The sequence below is a fragment of the Bufo gargarizans genome, unplaced genomic scaffold, assembly GCF_014858855.1.
Source record: "Bufo gargarizans isolate SCDJY-AF-19 unplaced genomic scaffold, ASM1485885v1 original_scaffold_1624_pilon, whole genome shotgun sequence".
In the NCBI taxonomy this organism is placed as follows: Eukaryota; Metazoa; Chordata; class Amphibia; order Anura; family Bufonidae; genus Bufo; species Bufo gargarizans.
The window spans coordinates 1-21,155 of record NW_025334442.1 but is presented as its reverse complement, the minus strand read 5'-3'; the positions used below and the strand labels follow the sequence as shown (position 1 = coordinate 21,155).

Here is a 21,155-nt window from a genome sequence, read left to right as displayed (position 1 = left end):
CCCTTTCCTGATCCTCCATCAGGATAAGGTGGTCCTTCTTGCCGAAGATGGTGTCGACATTCCATCTAAATGAGGAGATTATTCTTCCTTCATTTTGTCCGGACCCGTCTCATCCTCTAGAACAGTTGCTCCATTCTCTGGATCTGGTGCGTGCAGTGCGTATCTATCTGTCCCAGATGGCATCTTTCGGGCGGACGGATTCCCTGTTCGTGATTCCAAAGGGGTCGAGTCAATGGCTGGCAGCGTCAAAGACTTCCATTTCTAGATGGATTCATTTGGCTATTGTGGAAGTGTACCATGTTAAAGGCCGGGTCCCGCTTTTCCGGGTGACTGCTCATTCGGCTCAGGCAGTGGGAGCCTCTTGGGCGGTGCATCACGGGGCTTCGGCCCTTCACGTGTGCAAGGCAGCGACCTGGTCGTCTTTGCATACTTTTTCCAAGTTTTACAGAGTGCACACTTTTGCATCTTCTGACACTTCTTTGGGGCGTAGAGTTTTGCAGACATCAGTTCTCTGATTGTCAGGGATGTTGTAGTTAAAGAGGACCTTTCACTAGTATACAAACTAAAAACTAACTCTATCTGTGGGCAGAGCAGCGCCCAGGGCTCCCCCTGCACTTACTAGTATGCCTGGGCGCCGCTCTGTTCGCCCAATATAGGCTCCGGTGTCTCAGCGCCGTCTGTTGTACTGAACTGATTTTTTGTAGGAGGCGTGTCCCTTGCTGCAGCACTGGCCAATCGCAGCGCACAGCTCATAGCCAGCCAAGTGTTCCAAGGGAGCCCTGCCAGAGGGAACTAATGTGCGGCAGCCCCATACCACTCCTGAGTACAGGGGCTGACGCACACTACATCCGGTTCCCCCCGATCCTCGTGCTCCCGGTATTTATCCTCCCAGACGCTGTAGTCACCTTTGACCATGGGATCTTAAGGGTTAAAAGTTCGCGACCAGCAGACTTCACCTGTCACATGCTTTAGGCTTGTAAAAGAGTTGGATCTTGACATAGGGGCCACTTGATATGGTGGATCTGGTGATCTCTATAATGGGGACATACACCCATTTGCTTAGTTTCGCTTCCTTTGAGGGATATCTGTCTTTCACTGTGTTGAAAACCCATAACTGGGGCTTCACGGTTATTTAGCATTTTTCTCTATGTCTGTAGGGCACGCCTGCTCCCTTTGGCCCTTAAAGGCCAGCGGGCACACACCATAATCTTCAACATCCATTGGCCAGCCACCCAAGTGTTGTTAAGGCAACCTCCCCTGAAAGTACCTGAGCAATAGGCTTTAGTCTGCTAGTGTCCTACAAAGGTGCGCTGTTCTACGTTTCTCTGCCCATGTACCCACTTCTGACACTTTTCCAAATTCAACCTTTCATTGCCTGACCAAACCTCTGCCTGATCTCCGTTCTGACCCTGAGCTGCCTGCCCTTGGACTGGGTATTGGATTGCACGAACTTTTACTGACCTTCGCTTGTCCCTGACTTCAGTTTTGCCTGATCCCTTGGTGCCCTGACCAGTTTCTCTTGACCCCCCCCCCCCCCATGGGTCAGCTGTCACTTGAGGAGAGACTACTTCAAGAGGTAGCGGCCTGATGGTTCCTCTGCAGTGAAGTCTAGATCCCTATATAGGGGTTAAAGTGTAACTAACGGGGGGATACTTAGATAACTCGCTCTCCCTTGGGAGCAGCCCTAAGCTATAGGTTGTTCAAGTGTGCAACGGATCCGTATCCACTGTGAAACTGTCCCTCACAGTAAGGGCTCATGCACACGACCGTATGGCTTTTTCAGTGTTTTGCTGTCCGGATCTGTTGTTCCGTTGTTTTTTTTCCCGTTTTTCCCTTCCGTTTTTCCATATGCCATATACATTATACAGTAATTACATCGAGAAAATTGGGGTGGGCATAACATTTTAAATAGATGGTTCCGCAAAGAACGGACACAGAAGACATATGGATGCATTTCCGTATGTGTTCTGTTTTTTTGCGGACCCATTGACTTGAATGGAGCCAAGCACCGTGATTTGCGGACAAGAATAGGACATGTTCTATCTTTTCACGGTACAGAAATACTGAAATGGAATTCACACGGAGACACTTCAGTTTTTTTTGCTGAACCATTGAAATGAATGGTTCAGTATATGTACCACATACTGAACTAAAAAAACAGCCAGTATACTGAACACGAAATACTGTCGTGTGCATGAGCCTTAACACTGTACACTGTATATACTGAATTGGTGTGTCCCGGATGCTTCTGTCTGCAGACTACCTTGTGTGTGCTCCCCCCCCCCCTCTGTGAGCTGCACTACTTGGATGCTTTCTCCCCTCACCACCCTCTGATTGCCATATAGAACATCCTTCCCCTCCCTGCTGCTATCTCTAACACTGAAAGAAGGGAGGGGAGAGCTGTCGGGAGCAGAGCTCTGATGAATTTATGGTGTGGTTGGTGAAGGACTGGCTCACGCTCTGCAGATCCAAATGGTGATACATTTTTAATGTTGTATTTAGACAGTTGCCTAATGCTGGATATAGGAGTCCCTAGACCTGTCAGTATGAAAACCTGTGTAATATTAGTAGTGAAAGCTCGTGTCTCCTGATGACATGAGCATTTAGTTCTTGGAAAGTCGCAGATTACCAGCACGTCTTATTAATATCTTCTCCTCAGACACGGTCTCCTAGTGGCAGGTAAAGTCTCATCTGCTCATCTGACAAATCTCATTATCTGTGGCCTCAGCTCAATATGGTTATGATAGAATGATAACCACTGAGGAAGGGGTCAGGTCAGACCCCGAAATGCATCTGGTGATTTGTAATCCCCGCATGTCCAAGACAGTGAAAGGGCAAAATAGGAAGCGCTTCCATTTGCTATCAGCCCGCAGTTCCATCACAACCTCCCCGGCAGAAATCATCAGAGAGGGATGACCACGTGACACGTCGATTTCGCATAGGATCACGTGGTACACTGAATTTACATAAGACCACGAGGGCCGCCGTGGGCTCGAAGCGCGCTGAACTTACACAGCACCACGTGGGACGCTGAACTTGCCTGCCGCGTGTAAGGAACCAGTGAACACAAGAAGGCGTCAGTAAGGTAATAGCAGGCAGAGCAATACTCCCCTGTGGGACGCCACAGGAGCAATACAAAGAACACTGCCTGCTACTGGTCTGTAATAACTTTACTGTCACCTACTGTGATTGTTATTATTATTACCTTTCTGGCCAAATCAACTATCCTCTGTGGTAACATTGACTATTATTTATATACTTTTTCCTAGTTTTGAAGACTCATCCTACCATTTTTACCACTTTTATATATTTTTCTGTATATATTTATTTATATTTTCCTCTTTTATTTTTCCACTTGCAAATTTGCATTTCTTAATTTTTACTATAAACATAATAGGGAGAATAAATTACTATTAATTCAAACATCACTTGTCTGTCCTCTGCTTGTTGCCAGATATAGTGTGCCAGTCTATCACCAAACCCCTACCTACTGTATGTCCCTCTCTTGACTGGGTGAGTCGTCACACTTTGAGCACCTTACATGACAATAGACGGGTGAGCAGCTATGTAACCTTGTGTTCTCATATGATAGAATCACATACACAATACAACCTCATCAGACGGCACAGCACTACATCACCCATCATCTAGTTATTCATCTTCACACTGCTGGGTATCTAAGGTATCTAATCCTATCCTGTGTGATACTGTCTGCTGAGCTGTGTATCTAATACCATCCTGTGTGATCCTGTCTGCTGAGCAGTGTATCTAATCCCATCCTGTGTGATACAGTCTGCTGAGCTGTGTATCTAATCATATCCTGTGTGATACTGTCTGCTGAGCTGTGTATCTAATTCCATCCTGTGTGATACAGTCTGCTGAGCTGTGTATCTAATCCTATCCTGTGTGATACTGTCTGCTGAGCTGTGTATCTAATCCTATCCTGTGTTATACTGTCTGCTGAGCTGTGTATCTAATCCTATCCTGTGTAATGCTGTCTGCTGAGCTGTGTATCTAATCCTATCCTGTGTGATACTGTCTGCTGAGCTGTGTATCTAATCCTATCCTGTGTGATACTGACTGCTGAGCTGTGTATCTAATCCTCTCCTGTGTGATACTGTCTGCTGAGCTGTGTATCTAATCCTATCATGTGTGATACTGTCTGCTGAGCTGTGTATCTAATCCTATCCTGTGTGATACTGTCTGCTGAGCTGTGTATCTAATCCTATCCTGTGTGATACTGTCTGCTGAGCTGTGTATCTAATCCTATCCTGTGTGATACTGTCTGCTGAGCTGTGTATCTAATCCTCTCCTGTGTGATACTGTCTGCTGAGCTGTGTATCTAATCCTGTCCTGTGTGATACTGCCTGCTGAGCTGTGTATCTAATCCTATCCTGTGTGATACTGACTGCTGAGCTGTGTATCTAATCCTATCATGTGTGATACTGACTGCTGAGCTGTGTGTCTAATCCTATCCTGTGTGATACTGACTGCTGAGCTGTGTATCTAATCCTGCCCTGTGTGATACAGTCTGCTGAGCTGTGTATCTAATCCTATCCTGTGTGATACTGACTGCTGAGCTGTGTATCTAATCCTATCCTGTGTGATACTGTCTGCTGAGCTGTGTATCTAATCCTATCCTGTGTCATACTGTCTGCTGAGCCGTGTATCTAATCCTATCCTGTGTGATACTGTCTGCTGAGCCGTGTATCTAATCCTATCCTGTGTGATACAGTCTGCTGAGCTGTGTATCTAATCCTATCCTGTGTGATACTGTCTGCTGAGCCGTGTATCTAATCCTATCCTGTGTGATACTGCCTGCTGAGCTGTGTATCTAATCCTATCCTGTGTGATACTGACTGCTGAGCTGTGTATCTAATCCTATTCTGTGTGATACAGTCTGCTGAGCTGTGTATCTAATCCTATCCTGTGTGATACAGTCTGCTGAGCTGTGTATCTAATCCTCTCCTGTGTGATACTGTCTGCTGAGCCGTGTATCTAATCCTATCCTGTCTTATACAGTCTGCTGAGCCGTGTATCTAATCCTATCCCGTGTGATACCGTCTGCTGAGCTGTGTATCTAATCCTATCCTGTGTGATACTGTCTGCTGAGCTGTGTATCTAATCCTATCCTGTGTGATACTGCCTGCTGAGCTGTGTATCTAATCCTATCCTGTGTGATACTGTCTGCTGAGCTGTGTATCTAATCCTGCCCTGTGTGATACAGTCTGCTGAGCTGTGTATCTAATCCTATCCTGTGTGATACAGTCTGCTGAGCTGTGTATCTAATCCTCTCCTGTGTGATACTGTCTGCTGAGCCGTGTATCTAATCCTATCCTGTCTTATACAGTCTGCTGAGCTATGTATCTAATCCTATCCTGTGTGATACAGTCTGTGAGCTTTCGGGCCGCAGCAGACTCGTTGCTGTGCCGGTATCAGAGGTAAAATAGTGACCGAGGCGCAACAAAAATATGAGAAAGGGCAGGTATGCGGAGGTATACAGACGGGTCTGTTCATCTGTATCACTTTTACTGTATGATGTTCGTAAGGATCCATTCAGGATGAACAAGACTAAGGGTCCATTCACACGTCCGTTGTTTCTTTCCTGATCTGTTCCGTTTTTTGCGGAACAGATCTGGACCAGATCTGGACCCATTCATTTTCAATGGGTCCTGAAAAAAATCTGACATTGTGCTGTCCATTTTTTTTCAGGACCCATTGAAAATGAATGGGTACAGATCTGGTCCAGATCTGTTCCGCAAAAAACGGAACAGATCAGGAAAGAAAAAACAGACGTGTGAATGGACCCTTAGTTTGTTCTAAATAAAATTATTTACAGCAAATTTCCATTAACCCGTCACCTGATGGCCTGTAAATCCAATGCCTCTTGTAGTGCAGCCGACATTGATCCAGGATCTAGTACTATCTCGTCACTGCTGTTTCTGCATATCTGCACCCACATGATGGATTTCTGTTGACAGATGCACTAAAGATTGCGGCTCTTTAATGACTGTTTCCCATGCTGTGACTGTATATCTCCCATTTATAATTGTCATGTTCCAGGGAGTGTGGTGGAGATACCAAAGCTGAGCTCTGGATGGAACCAGTTTACATGTATACATAACTCCATTACCACACACCCTGCACATAGCCTCCTTCCGTCTGTCGGTTCTCCATCTGCGTTCAGCTGTTCTGGTTCTGGACAACATACATGAATATACAGGGTTATACTTCAGTGCAGACCATCGCTGTACATCATTATACAGGACATTAGATTATAAGCACATAGGAAGGAAGTCGAGAATGATGCAGTATCTCCAGCTTAGAGGCCTTCCCTAAAAAAGTATTGGCAGTAACCTAAAAGATTGTTATAAATGGAATATCACCCGTTGTATGGTGGAGCAAGTCAAACATAGAACAGAGCAGTCCAGGAATTCAAAATCTTATACAGAGAGTAGTGATGTCATCACAGCAATATAAAACCTATGCACGTGGGCAGCATGTGGCTCAGTGGTTAGCACTGCACTGGTGCCTTGCAGCTCTGGGGTCCTAGGTTTGAATCCGACCAAGGATAACATCTGCATGGAGTTTGTATGTTCTCCCCGTGTTTGAGTGGGTTTCCTCCCACACTCCAAAGACATACTGATAGGGACCTTAGATTGTGAGCGCCGTTGGGGACAGTTGGATGCTGATGTCTGCAAAGCGCTGCAGAATATAGTAGTGCTATAAAATAAATAAATATATGTGGAGAGCGGTGATGTCACTGATGTAATATATCATTATATGTGGAGAGCGGTGATGTCACTGATGTAATATATCACCTATATGTGGAGAGCGGTGATGTCACTGATGTAATATATCATTATATGTGGAGAGCGGTGATGTCACTGATGTAATATATCATTATATGTGGAGAGCGGTGATGTCACTGATGTAATATATCATTATATGTGGAGAGCGGTGATGTCACTGATGTAATATATCATTATATGTGGAGAGCGGTGATGTCACTGATGTAATATATCACCTATATGTGGAGAGCGGTGATGTCACTGATGTAATATATCACCTATATGTGGAGAGCGGTGATGTCACTGATGTAATATATCACCTATATGTGGAGAGCGGTGATGTCACTGATGTAATATATCACCTATATGTGGAGAGCGGTGATGTCACTGATGTAATATATCACCTATATGTGGAGAGAAGTGATGTCACTGATGTAATATATCACCTATATGTGAAGAGCGGTGATGTCACTGATGTAATATATCCCCTATATGTGGAGAGCGGTGATGTACTGATGTCACTGATGTAATATATCACCTATATGTGGAGAGCGGTGATGTCACTGATGTAATATATCACCTATATGTGGAGAGCGGTGATGTCACTGATGTAATATATCACCTATATGTGGAGAGCGGTGATGTCACTGATGTAATATATCACCTATATGTGGAGAGAGGTGATGTCACTGATGTAATATATCACCTATATGTGGAGAGCGGTGATGTCACTGATGTAATATATCACCTATATGTGGAGAGCGGTGATGTCACTGATGTAATATATCATTATATGTGGAGAGCGTGATGTCACTGATGTAATATATCACCTATATGTGGAGAGAAGTGATGTCACTGATGTAATATATCACCTATATGTGGAGAGCGGTGATGTCACTGATGTAATATATCACTTATATGTGGAGAGCGGTGATGTCACTGATGTAATATATCATTATATGTGGAGAGCGGTGATGTCACTGATGTAATATATCACTTATATGTGGAGAGCGGTGATGTCACTGATGTAATATATCACTTATATGTGGAGAGCGGTGATGTCACTGATGTAATATATCACTTATATGTGAAGAGCGGTGATGTCACTGATGTAATATATCACTATATGTGGAGAGCGGTGATGTCACTGATGTAATATATCACTTATATGTGGGAGAGCGGTGATGTCACTGATGTAATATATCACTTATATGTGGAGAGCGGTGATGTCACTGAGTGTAATATATCACCTATATGTGGAGAGGCGGTGATGTCACTGATGTAATATATCATTATATGTGGAGAGCGGTGATGTCACTGATGTAATATATCACATATATGTGGAGAGCGGTGATGTCACTGATGTAATATATCACCTATATGTGGAGAGCGGTGATGTCACTGATGTAATATATCACTATAGTGGAGAGCGGTGATGTCACTGATGTAATATATCCCTATATGTGGAGAGCGGTGATGTCACTGATGTAATATATTACCTATATGTGGAGAGCGGTGATGTCACTGATGTATATATCACCTTATATGTGGAGAGCGGTGATGTCACTGAAATAATGTGGAGCGGTGATGTCACTGATGTAATATATCACCTATATGTGGAGAGCGGTGATGTCACTGATGTAATATATCACCTATATGTGGAGAGCAGTGATGTCACTGATGTAATATATCACTTATATGTGGAGAGCGGTGATGTCACTGATGTAATATATCATATGTGGAGAGCGGTGATGTCACTGATGTAAATATATCATTATATGTGGAGAGCGGTGATGTCACTGATGAAATATATTATTTATATGTGGAGAGCGGTGATGTCACTGATGTAATATATTATTATATGTAGAGAGCGGTGATGTCACTGATGTAATATATCATTATATGTGGAGAGCGGTGATGTCACTGATGTAATATATCATTATATGTGGAGAGCGGTGATGTCACTGATGTAATATATCACCTATATGTGGAGAGCAGTGATGTCACTGATGTAATATATCATTATATGTGGAGAGCGGTGATGTCACTGATGTAAATATCATTATATCTGGAGAGCGGTGATGTCACTGATGTAAAATATCATTATATCTGGAGAGCGGTGATGTCACTGATGTAAAATATCCACGGATGTGAAGGCTCCTTTATAAAGGACTCTCAGACTTTGGGTTGAGTTTACAATGTTTTTAATCACCATTTTCACTCAAGCTTTGTCCTCTTTGCACCGGTCCTTCCATTCTACATCTCTGTGTTCATCAGTCGGTGGTGTTATGGCAAGAGTGGGCACATGTAATTATATATCTTTACATACAGACATATACCTTATCTATACTAAAGTACACAGAAGCAATTCACAGTCAATAGTTGTAACACTATATAAAAATACAGCATCTCCAATACCTGGGCGACACAAGCAATGTCTCATCTACTAGCAGGAACATCCTCACTAGTCCCATGTTACTCAGGCGTGTGCTCTCTACGAGGTCAGGTCTGCAGTGTCACAATCCAGCCTTCACAAGGTAAAGTCTTGTTACACCGACCATAAAATGTGTGTCAGCATACCAGAACACAGTTCACATTATTTATGCCAGGTCCTGGCCTCGGCCTTCCTCTTTCAACACACATACATGTCTCCAACATAGAAGACCAGTAGGACAACCTTTTCTCAGACAGATATATCTGCTCCTGGGACCAGCACCAGGAAGATGCAAGACGTGGTTGTAGAATTTCACATGTCCAGCAAAGACGTGGTTGTAGAATGTTCTCGATATGTTGGCGAGCGGCTCTGTGCAGTCCGTATTTACTAATGGAAAACATGACTGCTGATTGTACAGTTAGCATCAAATCTACATTATTCATGGTGCCGGCCTTGGGCTCCTCTGAAGATGATGGAAATAGAAAACTGGATTAGGACACTGTGTAGTTATCATCCTATACTGTTCAGAAAAGGCTGCAATACTTAAAGAGCAAAAAAAAAACACTAAAATGCAACAAATAATAAAGGCTCCTTTACTCTGCCCGATGTTCAGGCCGTTTATCTCGTACAAATGTTTGTATAAAAGCTCGTTCTCAGTATTTGGGCCGTTTAGAGGTGGTGCCTAAATCATTGTTTCTGGGCAGCAGATCGTGCCATATAACCAGTAGTCTGCTGACCAGAAACTGTATGAGGACGTTAGCGGTCCCTCATCTTCATACTGTGGGGTGGGGGGAGCGCTCACCTCCTATGACCAGCAGGCGATTGTCGGGAAGGAGCTCTTCGGTCAAGGGGCCTTAATACATAGAGCCTCTTCAGCAGCACTTGAGTCTCTACAGTCACTCATCACAGGTCTTTAGCCATAGTTTTCCAACATATGGTTCCAAACACAACCCCAGAAATTTCAAGGACCAACGAGATTACGCTATCAAAAAGTGCAAAAGCACGGGGGCACCTAAGGAGGTGTAGGAGTTCAAAGGGGTTTCCTCCCGGATAGACTGTTTAGTGGTATATTCACATGCTGCAAATTTGTTGCAGAAACTTCTGAAAATCTGTGGAGTTGTTTTAGTCTTAGCTAGAGTCGGGGGAACAGAGACTTCCGGGAAACATGGGAAATGTTGGGGTTTTATAAAGGAAGTACCACGGGGATGAACAAAGGTCATGTAACGATGACTGATGAGATACACTGGCAACCCTTCTTAAAGGGATTGTTCCAAGTTTGGGATAACTATCTGATCACAGGGACCCCCACCGATCCCGAGAACAGAAGTCCTGTTCCCTCAGTCTGATGGAGCGGCAGGTCGAGCATGTGCCCTTCCAGTTCATTCCTTCTCTACGGGACTGCCGGAAATAGCCAATGCTGTACTCCGCTCGCTCCAATAAAGAATGAATGGACCCATGTGATTGAGGGACTGGGAAGCCTGTTCTCAGGATTGGTGGGCAAATGGGATAACTTGTAAACTTGGCACAACCCCTTTAACTGTATAGAAGAGCGCAGTCAAATATACTACGTTATACAGTAAATCCTCCCGCTGTATATCATCATTGTACATTACAAATACAGTGTGAATACACCCCTAGTCCAAGGCCTGGAGCTCGTACTCCAGGCTGACTGCAGGTCCCTATGTTACTGTGAGTACGAAGTGTTACATCAATCCAGGAGACCTGTCCGGAATACGGGCTCCAGAATCTAGGGGTGCGGGTCCCGCCTTACAGCAGTTCTTACTTTCCTTCCCAAAACAGCAAATTGTTATCAATGAAAGAGGAGTTTAAAATGTTCTGATAGCATTGGCTAACTGGAGACTAGGGGAGCGTGCAGTCGTATTCACAGTACAGGAGCCTAATTATATAACCTGTCACGTAAAAAAAAAAATATAAAACATCCTGCACAATATGATAATGAATGTTGCGGGCGTACATGGCTACATTTATACAGTCACAGAAAATAAAGCCCTATAATAATAGATGCAAGCATAACATATGGACTAAGCCCTCGCTCTACTGATAAAATCTGAGACACTTGGTCAATACATTTTGATCAAAACACATCTAAGCCCACCTACCAAGCGACAAGGTGGTCTCGGTTCAGGCGTGTGGTACATATAGCTGTGTGTGCTCCTCCTCCCACCGGTTGCTGTTGCACATGGAGGTGACTAGGAGCAACAAACTATATGTGCGGGGTCTGCGCTCCTGAACATAAATGCATAATGGCATAGGCAGGTTTAACGTAGGACCCGCGTGAACTGAGACCACCTTGTCACTTGGTAGGTGGGCTTAGATGTGTTTTGATCAAAATGTATTGACCAAGTGTCTCAGATTTTATCAATAGAGTGCGGGCTTAGTCCATATGTTATGCTTGCATCTATTATTATAGTGCATTCTTTTCTGTGACTAATTATATAACCTGGCCTTGTATTCTGAGAGGACTAAAGGGGTTGTGGTTAAGATGTTGCAGCATTACAACTATATGTTATCTTATAATACTAGTTACATGCAAATTTTAGGATGTTATACACATTTAACTGTGTCAGCTGTTGATGTTGTCCCCAAGGAATAGAAGGTGTCAATAAAATGCTGCTCTTTATCTATGGCGCCCTTCTGGTAATCAAGGGCTACGAAGAGTTAGAGTGCACCTGCCATCAGCAACAGAAAGAGAAAAATACTGTACTGTCTTATGTCCATAAAATATTCAAGAACACTTTGTACAACACGTATCACAGACTAATGTGACCAATAAGGTAAGTCATATAACTACAGTATGTCTCCAGTATTTGTGAGGAACTAGCTCTACAAGGTGTTAATTGCAGATCAGGTGGTGAAAATTGGCAGTATCGATTGATAAGATGCTTGTTATCTCCATCTCAGAGGAAGAGCACTAAAAACGAAGAGCTAATTTACCCCCTGGGGAAAGATATTATCTGAGTTCTGTAGGAAATTCATGGTTAGATTCCCTGTACATGGGCAGATTTCCTGCTAGCACTGATGGACCATACAACAGCCATATACATGCCGGAATTCTCATTAGTATGGGGACGGATGGTCGTTAATAGTCATACATCCCCTATACAGTTCTCATTTATCGGCAGCACATCCTGTTTACGTGAGGCGATGCTGGATGCTTTTTAGTACCACATAAAATTTCTGATCACTCAACAATCAAGGCTTTGCGCGTGGCAGTGATCGGGCGCACAAACATTCATAAGAACATTGACCCATACTGGACATGCTTTCCTAAACCCATCGATGACCAGTTGTAACAAGTGACCAAAGGTTTCTTTAACACCCCATATCTCACCGCCGTGATATGCAAACCTCCGCCCACCCCCATTTGTTCCAACATTTCTTTTTTCCCCGGCAGCTTAAGATCGATCGTCAGCAATTTCTCTCAAAGTTTATGCACGGATAAACAGTTTTCCATGGTTGTGCAGAGCGCTGCCCGGGCTATGCAGGACCACGGCAACCGGCTCAATCATACATTAAAGGACATTCAATAGATCTTTGTTAGTAACGAGATGTTGTTCTGGATCATTAGGCAAATCACTGGCATTGACGTGTCTAAGTGCAGATTACTTCTCAGCAGTCATTGGCACATTTTAAAGTGTCTTGTAGTATCAGAGAGTAAACACAATCAATTGTGGCCACAATACCACCATCCGCGTGTTTCTCAGGAGAAGCTGGCTGAAGACAAACACTCGCCCTCGTTTGCGTTTGTCATTGACACAAGCGCATCTTGTTAATAAATGTGAGCGTGGGTGGATATCAATTACCTGCAGTCTATAGGTCACCAATCTGGTCTATCGAGGTCTCCTGTTGATTAGGCTCCCCGTTGTGTTGATTTTGGTCTTTTATGGTTACTTCTGGAATTAAGGTTATGGTGGACATAGAAGCTACGGGGTAGTCCTTACTAACTGTTTGAGGAAAGCTGGATTTCCGGTACAAGGGCATTGATGTGTCCTGATCAGAGTTTCTTTGTTTGTCCTTGCTTCTGGGCAAGTAGGAAGCAGCCATTCTTGTTACCTGCGAAAACAAAGCTTTAAGTGATTTCCGAAACTCCTTCCTCATGAGACAGTAGATAATAGGATTGAGGCAACTGTTGCTGTGAGCAAGGCATAGAGTGATCGGAAAGACGTAAGTATGGAAGTAGTAGTACGCATCACTCCACTGAACTACTTCATACTTCATGAGTATCCCCCAAAAGATGCCTGCATGGTTGGGAAACCAGCAAACGAAGAAAACAATTATCACCAGTTGGACGGAATTGGTTATCTTGCTCTGCCGATGTTGGTTGTTGGAATTTACTTTATGTTGTCTCAAGAAGTTCAAGAGCATAATGTAAGAAGAAGATATAACCACCAGTGGTATGATGAAAGCAATGATGACCCTCTGAAGATGGTAGGTGGCCAGCCATTTATTTCCGGGAAACTTCAGAAGACAAAGCTCATCCCCTAGAACTGTGTTGGTACTGGCAAAAATCATGGTCGGGGCCGTGGCCACCACGGCCAATAACCAAAGAGCAAAGCTTATCCATTTTGCAGCAAAGGTGGACACCCGGCCCCTTAGACTCAGCGCTGAGGCCACTGACCAATATCTGGTTACCGCCATGGCAGTCAGCAGAAAAACATTGTTGTAAACATTCAGGACAGTCATAGTCAGGATGATTTTACACATCGGATGTCCAAACGGCCAGCTGAAATCCATGATGGCATCCACAGCCCAGAAAGGCAGGGTAATTGCGAACTGGAAATCGCTCAAGGCCAGGCAGAAGACAAAGATGTCTATGGCAGTGAGGCCGGTGGCTTTCTTTGCCCAGATTAGATACATCACGAAGAAGTTGCCCAGCAGTCCCACCGCACAGACCAAAGAGTAGATAGTACAGATGAGGATTTGGAAACTCACCAGCCCATATGTGGGTATAGTGGCGTCATCATCTACGCTGAGAGACATCGTTTCATTCGAGGTGTTCCCAACCAGGAGTAAAGGCAAATTGAGATCCATTATTCTCCAACTCACTGACATTTATATTTGTCAGTGAATGAAAAGTAGAAAGAATAGTCGTTGTGGCATCCTAAGGCTTCACCATTGTGCCTTGAGTCTCCAGAGTTACTGACATGACCAGTTGAGGGTTCTTTGACTTTCTGTAAGTCTCCAGTGTGTCACCACTAGCTCCTCACATGCTCAGGGGTCACCATTGGGCCTCTTCGGTGCTTTATGTCTGCCTCACCCAATTCCTGGAATGGCAGTCCACTGGACTGTGACAGTAGCTGGGAGCACACGCTGTATGACAGCCCCAGCTGCCTGCTCCTGACTGTCAGTAGGGCTGGGGGCTGTTCTCTACAAGAGGCTGGCCTATAACTGCGCTCCTTCTACTTTCTATTGTGACAAACAAAGCCGGATCCTAAGATGAGGCCACAACATCACAGAAAATACACCATTTTTTACGACAGGCGTTATAAAAACTGCCCCATAAACGGATGGCCACTCTTCCCTGTAAGGTGTGTACTGTGGGCATGGAAGATGGTTACATGAGAAAATCCCAGCCACTGTATACCTACAGTCAGCGGAAGAGATTTACCAGATAACTCTGCACCACCCAAACAATCTACAGGAAAAGCAACCGTATTCAGAGACTTCTGACTTCAAGCGGCTTAAAAACTGAGAAAAAGGCCACAAAATGTCACATTTATTGAAGTCTCCAGCTGCTTTTTAGTGCAGAATTAGGATGTGCATATCAGATGGTGTCAGGAGGTGGAGAGGACAGAGCGATGTTCTGCAGATCTCTAGAGAGGTCAGTGGTGTAATAATCTGCAGGATCTATCACTATGTATCTGTCAGGAGGTAGAGAGGACAGAGTGATGTTCTGCAGATCTCTAGAGAGGTCAGAGGTGTTATAATCTGCAGGATATATCTCTATATCTGTCAGGAGGTAGAGAGGACAGAGCGATGTTCTGCAGATCTCTAGAGAGGTCAGAGGTGTGATAAGCTGCAGGATATATCTCTATATATCTGTCAGGAGGTGGAGAGGAGAGAGCGATGTTCTGCAGATCTCTAGAGAGGTCAGAGGTGTAATAAGCTGCAGGATATATCTCTATATATCTGTCAGGAGGTGGAGAGGACAGAGCGATGTTCTGCAGATCTCTAGAGAGGTCAGAGGTGTGATAAGCTGCAGGATATATCTCTATATATCTGTCAGGAGGTGGAGAGGAGAGAGCGATGTTCTGCAGATCTCTAGAGAGGTCAGAGGTGTAATAAGCTGCAGGATATATCTCTATATATCTGTCAGGAGGTGGAGAGGACAGAGCGATGTTCTGCAGATCTCTAGAGGTCAGAGGTGTAATAATCTGCAGGATATATATCTATATTTCTGTCAGGAGGTAGAGAGGACAGAGCGATGTTCTGTAGATCTCTAGAGAGGTCAGAGGTGTAATAATCTGCAGGATATATCTCTATATATCTGTCAGGAGGTAGAGAGGACAGAGCGATGTTCTTCAGATCTCTAGAGAGGTCAGTGGTGTAATAATCTGCAGGATATATCTCTAAATATTTGTCAGGAGGTAGAGAGGACAGAGCGATGTTCTGCAGATCTCTAGAGGTCAGTGGTGTAATAATCTGCAGGATATATCACTGTGTATCTGTCAGGAGGTAGAGAGGACAGAGCAATGTTCTGCAGATCTCTAGAGAGGTCAGAGGTGTAATAATCTGCAGGATATATCTCTAAATATCTGTCAGGAGGTAGAGAGGACAGAGCGATGTTCTGCAGATCTCTAGAGGTCAGTGGTGTAATAATCTGCAGGATATATTTATATATCTGTCAGGAGGTAGAAAGGACAGAGCGATGTTCTGCAGATCTCTAGAGGTCAGAGGTGTAATAATCTGCAGGATATATATCTATATTTCTGTCAGGAGGTAGAGAGGACAGAGCGATGTGCTGCAGATCTCTAGAGAGGTGTAATAATCTGCAGGATATGTCACTGTGTATCTGTCAGGGGTAGAGAGGACAGAGCGATGTTCTGCAGATCTCTAGAGGTCAGTGGTGTAATAATCTGCAGGATATATTTATATATCTGTCAGGAGGTAGAAAGGACAGAGCGATGTTCTGCAAATCTCTAGAGAGGTGTAATAATCTGCAGGATATGTCACTATATATCTGTCAGGAGGTAGAGAGGACAGAGCGATGTGCTGCAGATCTCTAGAGAGGTGTAATAATCTGCAGGATATGTCACTGTGTATCTGTCAGGGGTAGAGAGGACAGAGCGATGTTCTGCAGATCTCTAGAGGTCAGTGGTGTAATAATCTGCAGGATATATCACTGTGTATCTGTCAGGAGGTAGAGGGGACAGAGCGATGTTCTGCAGAAAGGGTTAAGTATGTTCTTGGTGTAATTGGTGAGGTCTGGTCCGTGTGTTATAAAGTGCAGATTCACTCTATTCAGGGGCCTGGTTCCTGTGCGGGGGGGTCAGGACCCCCCCCCCCCCCCTCTCTGTGTACGTAGGTATCGCTGATGCTGTCCCTCGCAGTGTATTTCATATATTGTCCTTCTCTCGTGGATACTTCAGTCCTGGGGTCCTCCCATGCCCCCCACCCGTGGCGGGCAGGTGCAGTCCGCACTATATAGCGGTATGTGAGGGGCACTGCTGCGCATACATTACCTCAGGTGAATAAGAATGAATAGTGAAGGTTTCTCCGTCCAGGAGCCGAGGTAATGGGGCCAAGAGCTATTATTACATTAACCCTATAAGGGCCTGGCTACCAGAGGTTTCTGTTACTAATCACTCCAACTAGTAAGACTCTGCTTGTTGTCAGTGAGTGGCGGGCATTTCTGTATACCTCTCCTGGCCTAATACGTATCACAGCTGGGGATTTGTTACAATTGTGTACAGTCTAGACAATCCTAGAGAAGGGCTCGCAACCTTCTGGCCAATCCGTAAGTCATCTCATTTGGTTATATTATAGTTGGAGTCCTTAGAGACACCTGAGTGTGATGTGGGATGGCTGGACCCCAGCCGGGACCCCCTCATAGCCATGGAAGAAGCTCCCAACACTGTTGTCCTAGAGCAAACAACATGGCAGCTCGGTGGTGGTCACACCCTGATAACCTGTCGGTGAGATACTGAGTATTATGGAGTCATTAGTGCTGATTTATGACCCTGATTATATATCTGGACAGACCTTATCTTGACAGGCGTAGAAATTACAACCATACAATTGGCCTGCAATAAACTGTGCTGACATGGAGTCCTCTCCACTGCACAGTATGTCCCAGGTGTGGGCTCCTGTATGCTCCTGAAATACTCTGTGCTGCTGCGTGTCCCCCATTCCTGTCCTTACATCAGGGCATTGCTTAGGAATGGTCAGCCATCTTCATACTGTTCTCCTCTGTGCTGCTGTGAGTCCTTTGACCTGATTGGCAGAGAAGCTCGAGCAGTCTGTATAGGTCTGATAATAAAGTTTGCTTCTTGTTTTGTACCTCCCTGCAGAACTTGACAAACGGCTTTTATGACACATTTTTGCTGTATGACCTTTAGTCAGTCGTTCCTCGGCTCGCTTCCTATGCACGAGTGCCATAACTATCACCTTCTGCGCAGCAGCAGTAAAGCGCAGCAGCTTCTCTCCTCTAGGAAACAGTTGGGGTCCCAACAGTCAGACCACCATTTATCAGCTACTTACAGCATAACCTATCATGATGGAAAAACCAGGCACCACTGTACTTATGTTACCTATAAATCTGTATGCAGTGAGCTCCCCCTAGTGGCGACTGCAGTCAGACAGCATTATGTCATGGTGCCTTATGGCCCCCTTATGTAAAGGGCCCCACAGGGGGTTATTTATTGCCCTGCAGCAGCCTGGGAATAATCCATAGCACAGTGTCCTCCAAACACATACTGAAAGGCTCATTTGTAATATAGATTGAGCCCAAGTGGGGACAGGGATGGATGTGAGTGACTAATGTGTGGACATCGCAGTGGAATATGCTGGTGATATAAACATACTTAATATAATTTCACATGGAAGCGCATTTTGCACCATTCCAGGGAGGGTCAGTTCATCACTAGATCCAGTTTAGATAACGTAAACTGCTGCCACCGCAGGCGATAAAACCGGCAGCATCTCATTTCTCAGATCGTCTGGAGTTTACACAATACAAGCAGAATCCAGAGACAAGTCTCTCGAGGAAAAAATAAAGACATAAAAATAATTATCAGCGCCGTGGCTGTCGACCTTCATGTGAGTGACATTCAACATGTTCCCAGACGCGCATTATAGATCACAGACTGGGAGGCATAATAGTGCAGGGTGCTGCGAGGATAAACTGCACCGCTACCCGCTCTCTTCTGTGCAAGAGCTACCTGTCGCTATACTAGCAGAGTATTGATGCTGCTCGGAGGAGGAGAGGTCATGTAGTGCCAACTATAGAAGATGGGGTGGTTCCAAGTTGTTATCTTGTGAATTACATACAGAGCACTGGTGTATAGAGTATAGAAGGCAGTGGTACACTGCTGGTAGCGAGGAGTATACAGGAGGAGGCGGTGGTACACTGCCGGTAGTGAGGAGTGTGCAGGAGGAGGCGGTGGTACACTGCAGGTAGTGAGGAGTATACAGGAGGAGGCGGTGGTACACTGCCGGTAGTGAGGAGTGTGCAGGAGGAGGCGGTGGTACACTGCAGGTAGTGAGGAGTATACAGGAGGAGGCGGTGGTACACTGCCGGTAGTGTGGAGTATACAGAAGGAGGCGGTGGTACACTGCCAGTAGTGAGGAGTATACAGGAGGAGGCGGTGGTGCACTACCGGTAGTGAGGAGTATACAGGAGGAGGCGGTGGTACACTGCCGGTAGTGAGGAGTATACAGGAGGAGGCGGTGGTACACTGCCGGTAGTGAGGAGTATACAGGAGGAGGCGGTGGTACACTGCCGGTAGTGAGGAGTATACAGGAGGAGGCGGTGGTACACTGCGGTAGTGAGGAGTATACAGGAGGAGGCGGTGGTACACTGCCGTAGTGAGGAGTATACAGGAGGTGGTGGTACACTGCCGTTAGTGAGGAGTATACAGGAGGAGGCGGTGGTGCACTGCCGGTAGTGAGGAGTATACAGGAGGAGGCGGTGGTACACTGCCGGTAGTGAGGAGTGTGCAGGGGAGGCGGTGGTACACTGCAGTAGTGAGGAGTATACAGGAGGAGGCGGTGGGTACACTGCCGGTAGTGAGGAGTATACAGGAGGAGGCGGTGGTACACTGCCGGTAGTGAGGACTATAAGGAGGAGGCGGTGGTGCACTACGGTAGTGAGGAGTATACAGGAGGAGGAGGTGGGTACACTGCCGTTAGTGAGGAGTATACAGGAGGAGGCGGTGGTGCACTACCGGTAGTGAGGAGTATATAGGAGGAGGCGGTGGTACACTGAAGGTAGTGAGGAGTATACAGGAGGAGGCGGGGGTACACTGCCGTAGTGAGGAGTATACAGGAGGAGCGCGGTGGTACACTGCCGGTAGTGAGGAGTATACAGGAGGAGGCGGTGGTACACTGCCGGTAGTGAGGGTGTGCAGGAGGAGGCGGTGGTACACATGCAGGTAGTGAGGAGTATACAGGAGGAGGCGGTGGTACACTGCCGGTAGTGAGGAGTGTGCAGGAGGGGGCGGTGGTACACTGCGGTAGTGAGGAGTGTGCAGGAGAAGGCGGTGGTACACGCACGTAGTGGGAGTATACAGGAGGAGGCGGTGGTACACTGCCGGTAGTGAGGAGTGTGCAGGAGGAGGCGGTGGTACACTGCAGGTAGTGAGGCGAGATACAGGAGCAGGCTGTGGTGCACTGCCGGTAGTGAGGAGGATATAGGAGGAGGCGGTGGTACACTGCCGGTAGTGAGGAGTATATAGGAGAGGCGTGGTACACTGCCGGTAGTGAGAAGTATATCAGGAGGAGGCTGTGGTGCACTGCCGGTAGTGAGGAGTATACAGGAGGAGGCGGTGGTACACTGCCGGTAGTGAGGAGTATACAGGAGGAGGCTGTGGTGCACTGCCGGTAGTGAGGAGTATATAGGAGGAGGCGGTGGTACACTGCCGGTAGTGAGGAGTATATAGGAGGAGGCGGTGGTACACTGCCGGTAGTGAGGAGTATATAGGAGGAGGCGGTGGTCACTGCCGGTAGTGAGGAGATGTGCAGGAGGAGGCGGTGGTTACACTGTGGTAGCGAGGAGTTACAGGAGGAGGCTTGGTGCACTGCCGGTAGTGAGGAGTATAGGAGGAGGCGGTGGTACACTGCCGGTAGTGAGGAGTATATAGGAGGAGGCGTGGTACACTGCCGGTAGTGAGGAGTATATCGGAGGAGGCGGTGGTACACTGCTGGTAGCGAGGAGTATACAGGAGGAGGCTGGGTGCACTGCCGGTAGTGAGGAGTATATAGGAGGAGGCGGTGGTACCAACCTGCCGGTAGTGAGGAGTATATAGGAGGAGGCGGTGTACACTGCCGGTAGCGAGGAGTATATAGGAGGAGGCGGTGGTACACTGCCGTAGTGAGGAGTATAGGAGGAGGCGGTGGTACACTGCCGGTAGGAGGAGTATATGAGGAGGAGGCGGTGGTACACTGCTGGTAGCGAGGAGTATACAGGAGGAGGTGGTGTACCTGCCGGTAGTGAGGAGTATACAGGAGGAGGCGGTGGGCACTGCCGGTAGTGAGGAGTATACAGGAGGAGGCGGTGGTACACTGCGTTAGTGAGGAGTACAGGAGGAGGCGGTGGTACACTGCCGGTAGTAAGGAGTATCAAGAGGAGGCGGTGGTGCACTGCGGTAGTAAGAAGTATACAGGAGGAGGCGGTGGTACACTGCCGGGTAGTGAGGAGTATACAGGAGGAGGCGTGGTGCACTGCCGTTAGTGAGGAGTATAAAGGAGGA

The 21,155-nt window shown here is 46.1% G+C and overlaps 1 protein-coding gene across 1 annotated transcript; it reads right to left on the bottom strand.

Moving 5' to 3' along the window:
- Window positions 1-9,474: 9,474 nt before the first annotated feature.
- RXFP4 (relaxin family peptide/INSL5 receptor 4) lies at window positions 9,475-14,277 on the bottom strand. Its single transcript, XM_044274282.1, is given in 3 exon segments — window positions 9,475-9,594; window positions 9,660-9,688; window positions 13,068-14,277. Coding segments are annotated over 3 exon segments (1,359 nt in total).
- Window positions 14,278-21,155: the final 6,878 nt, after the last annotated feature.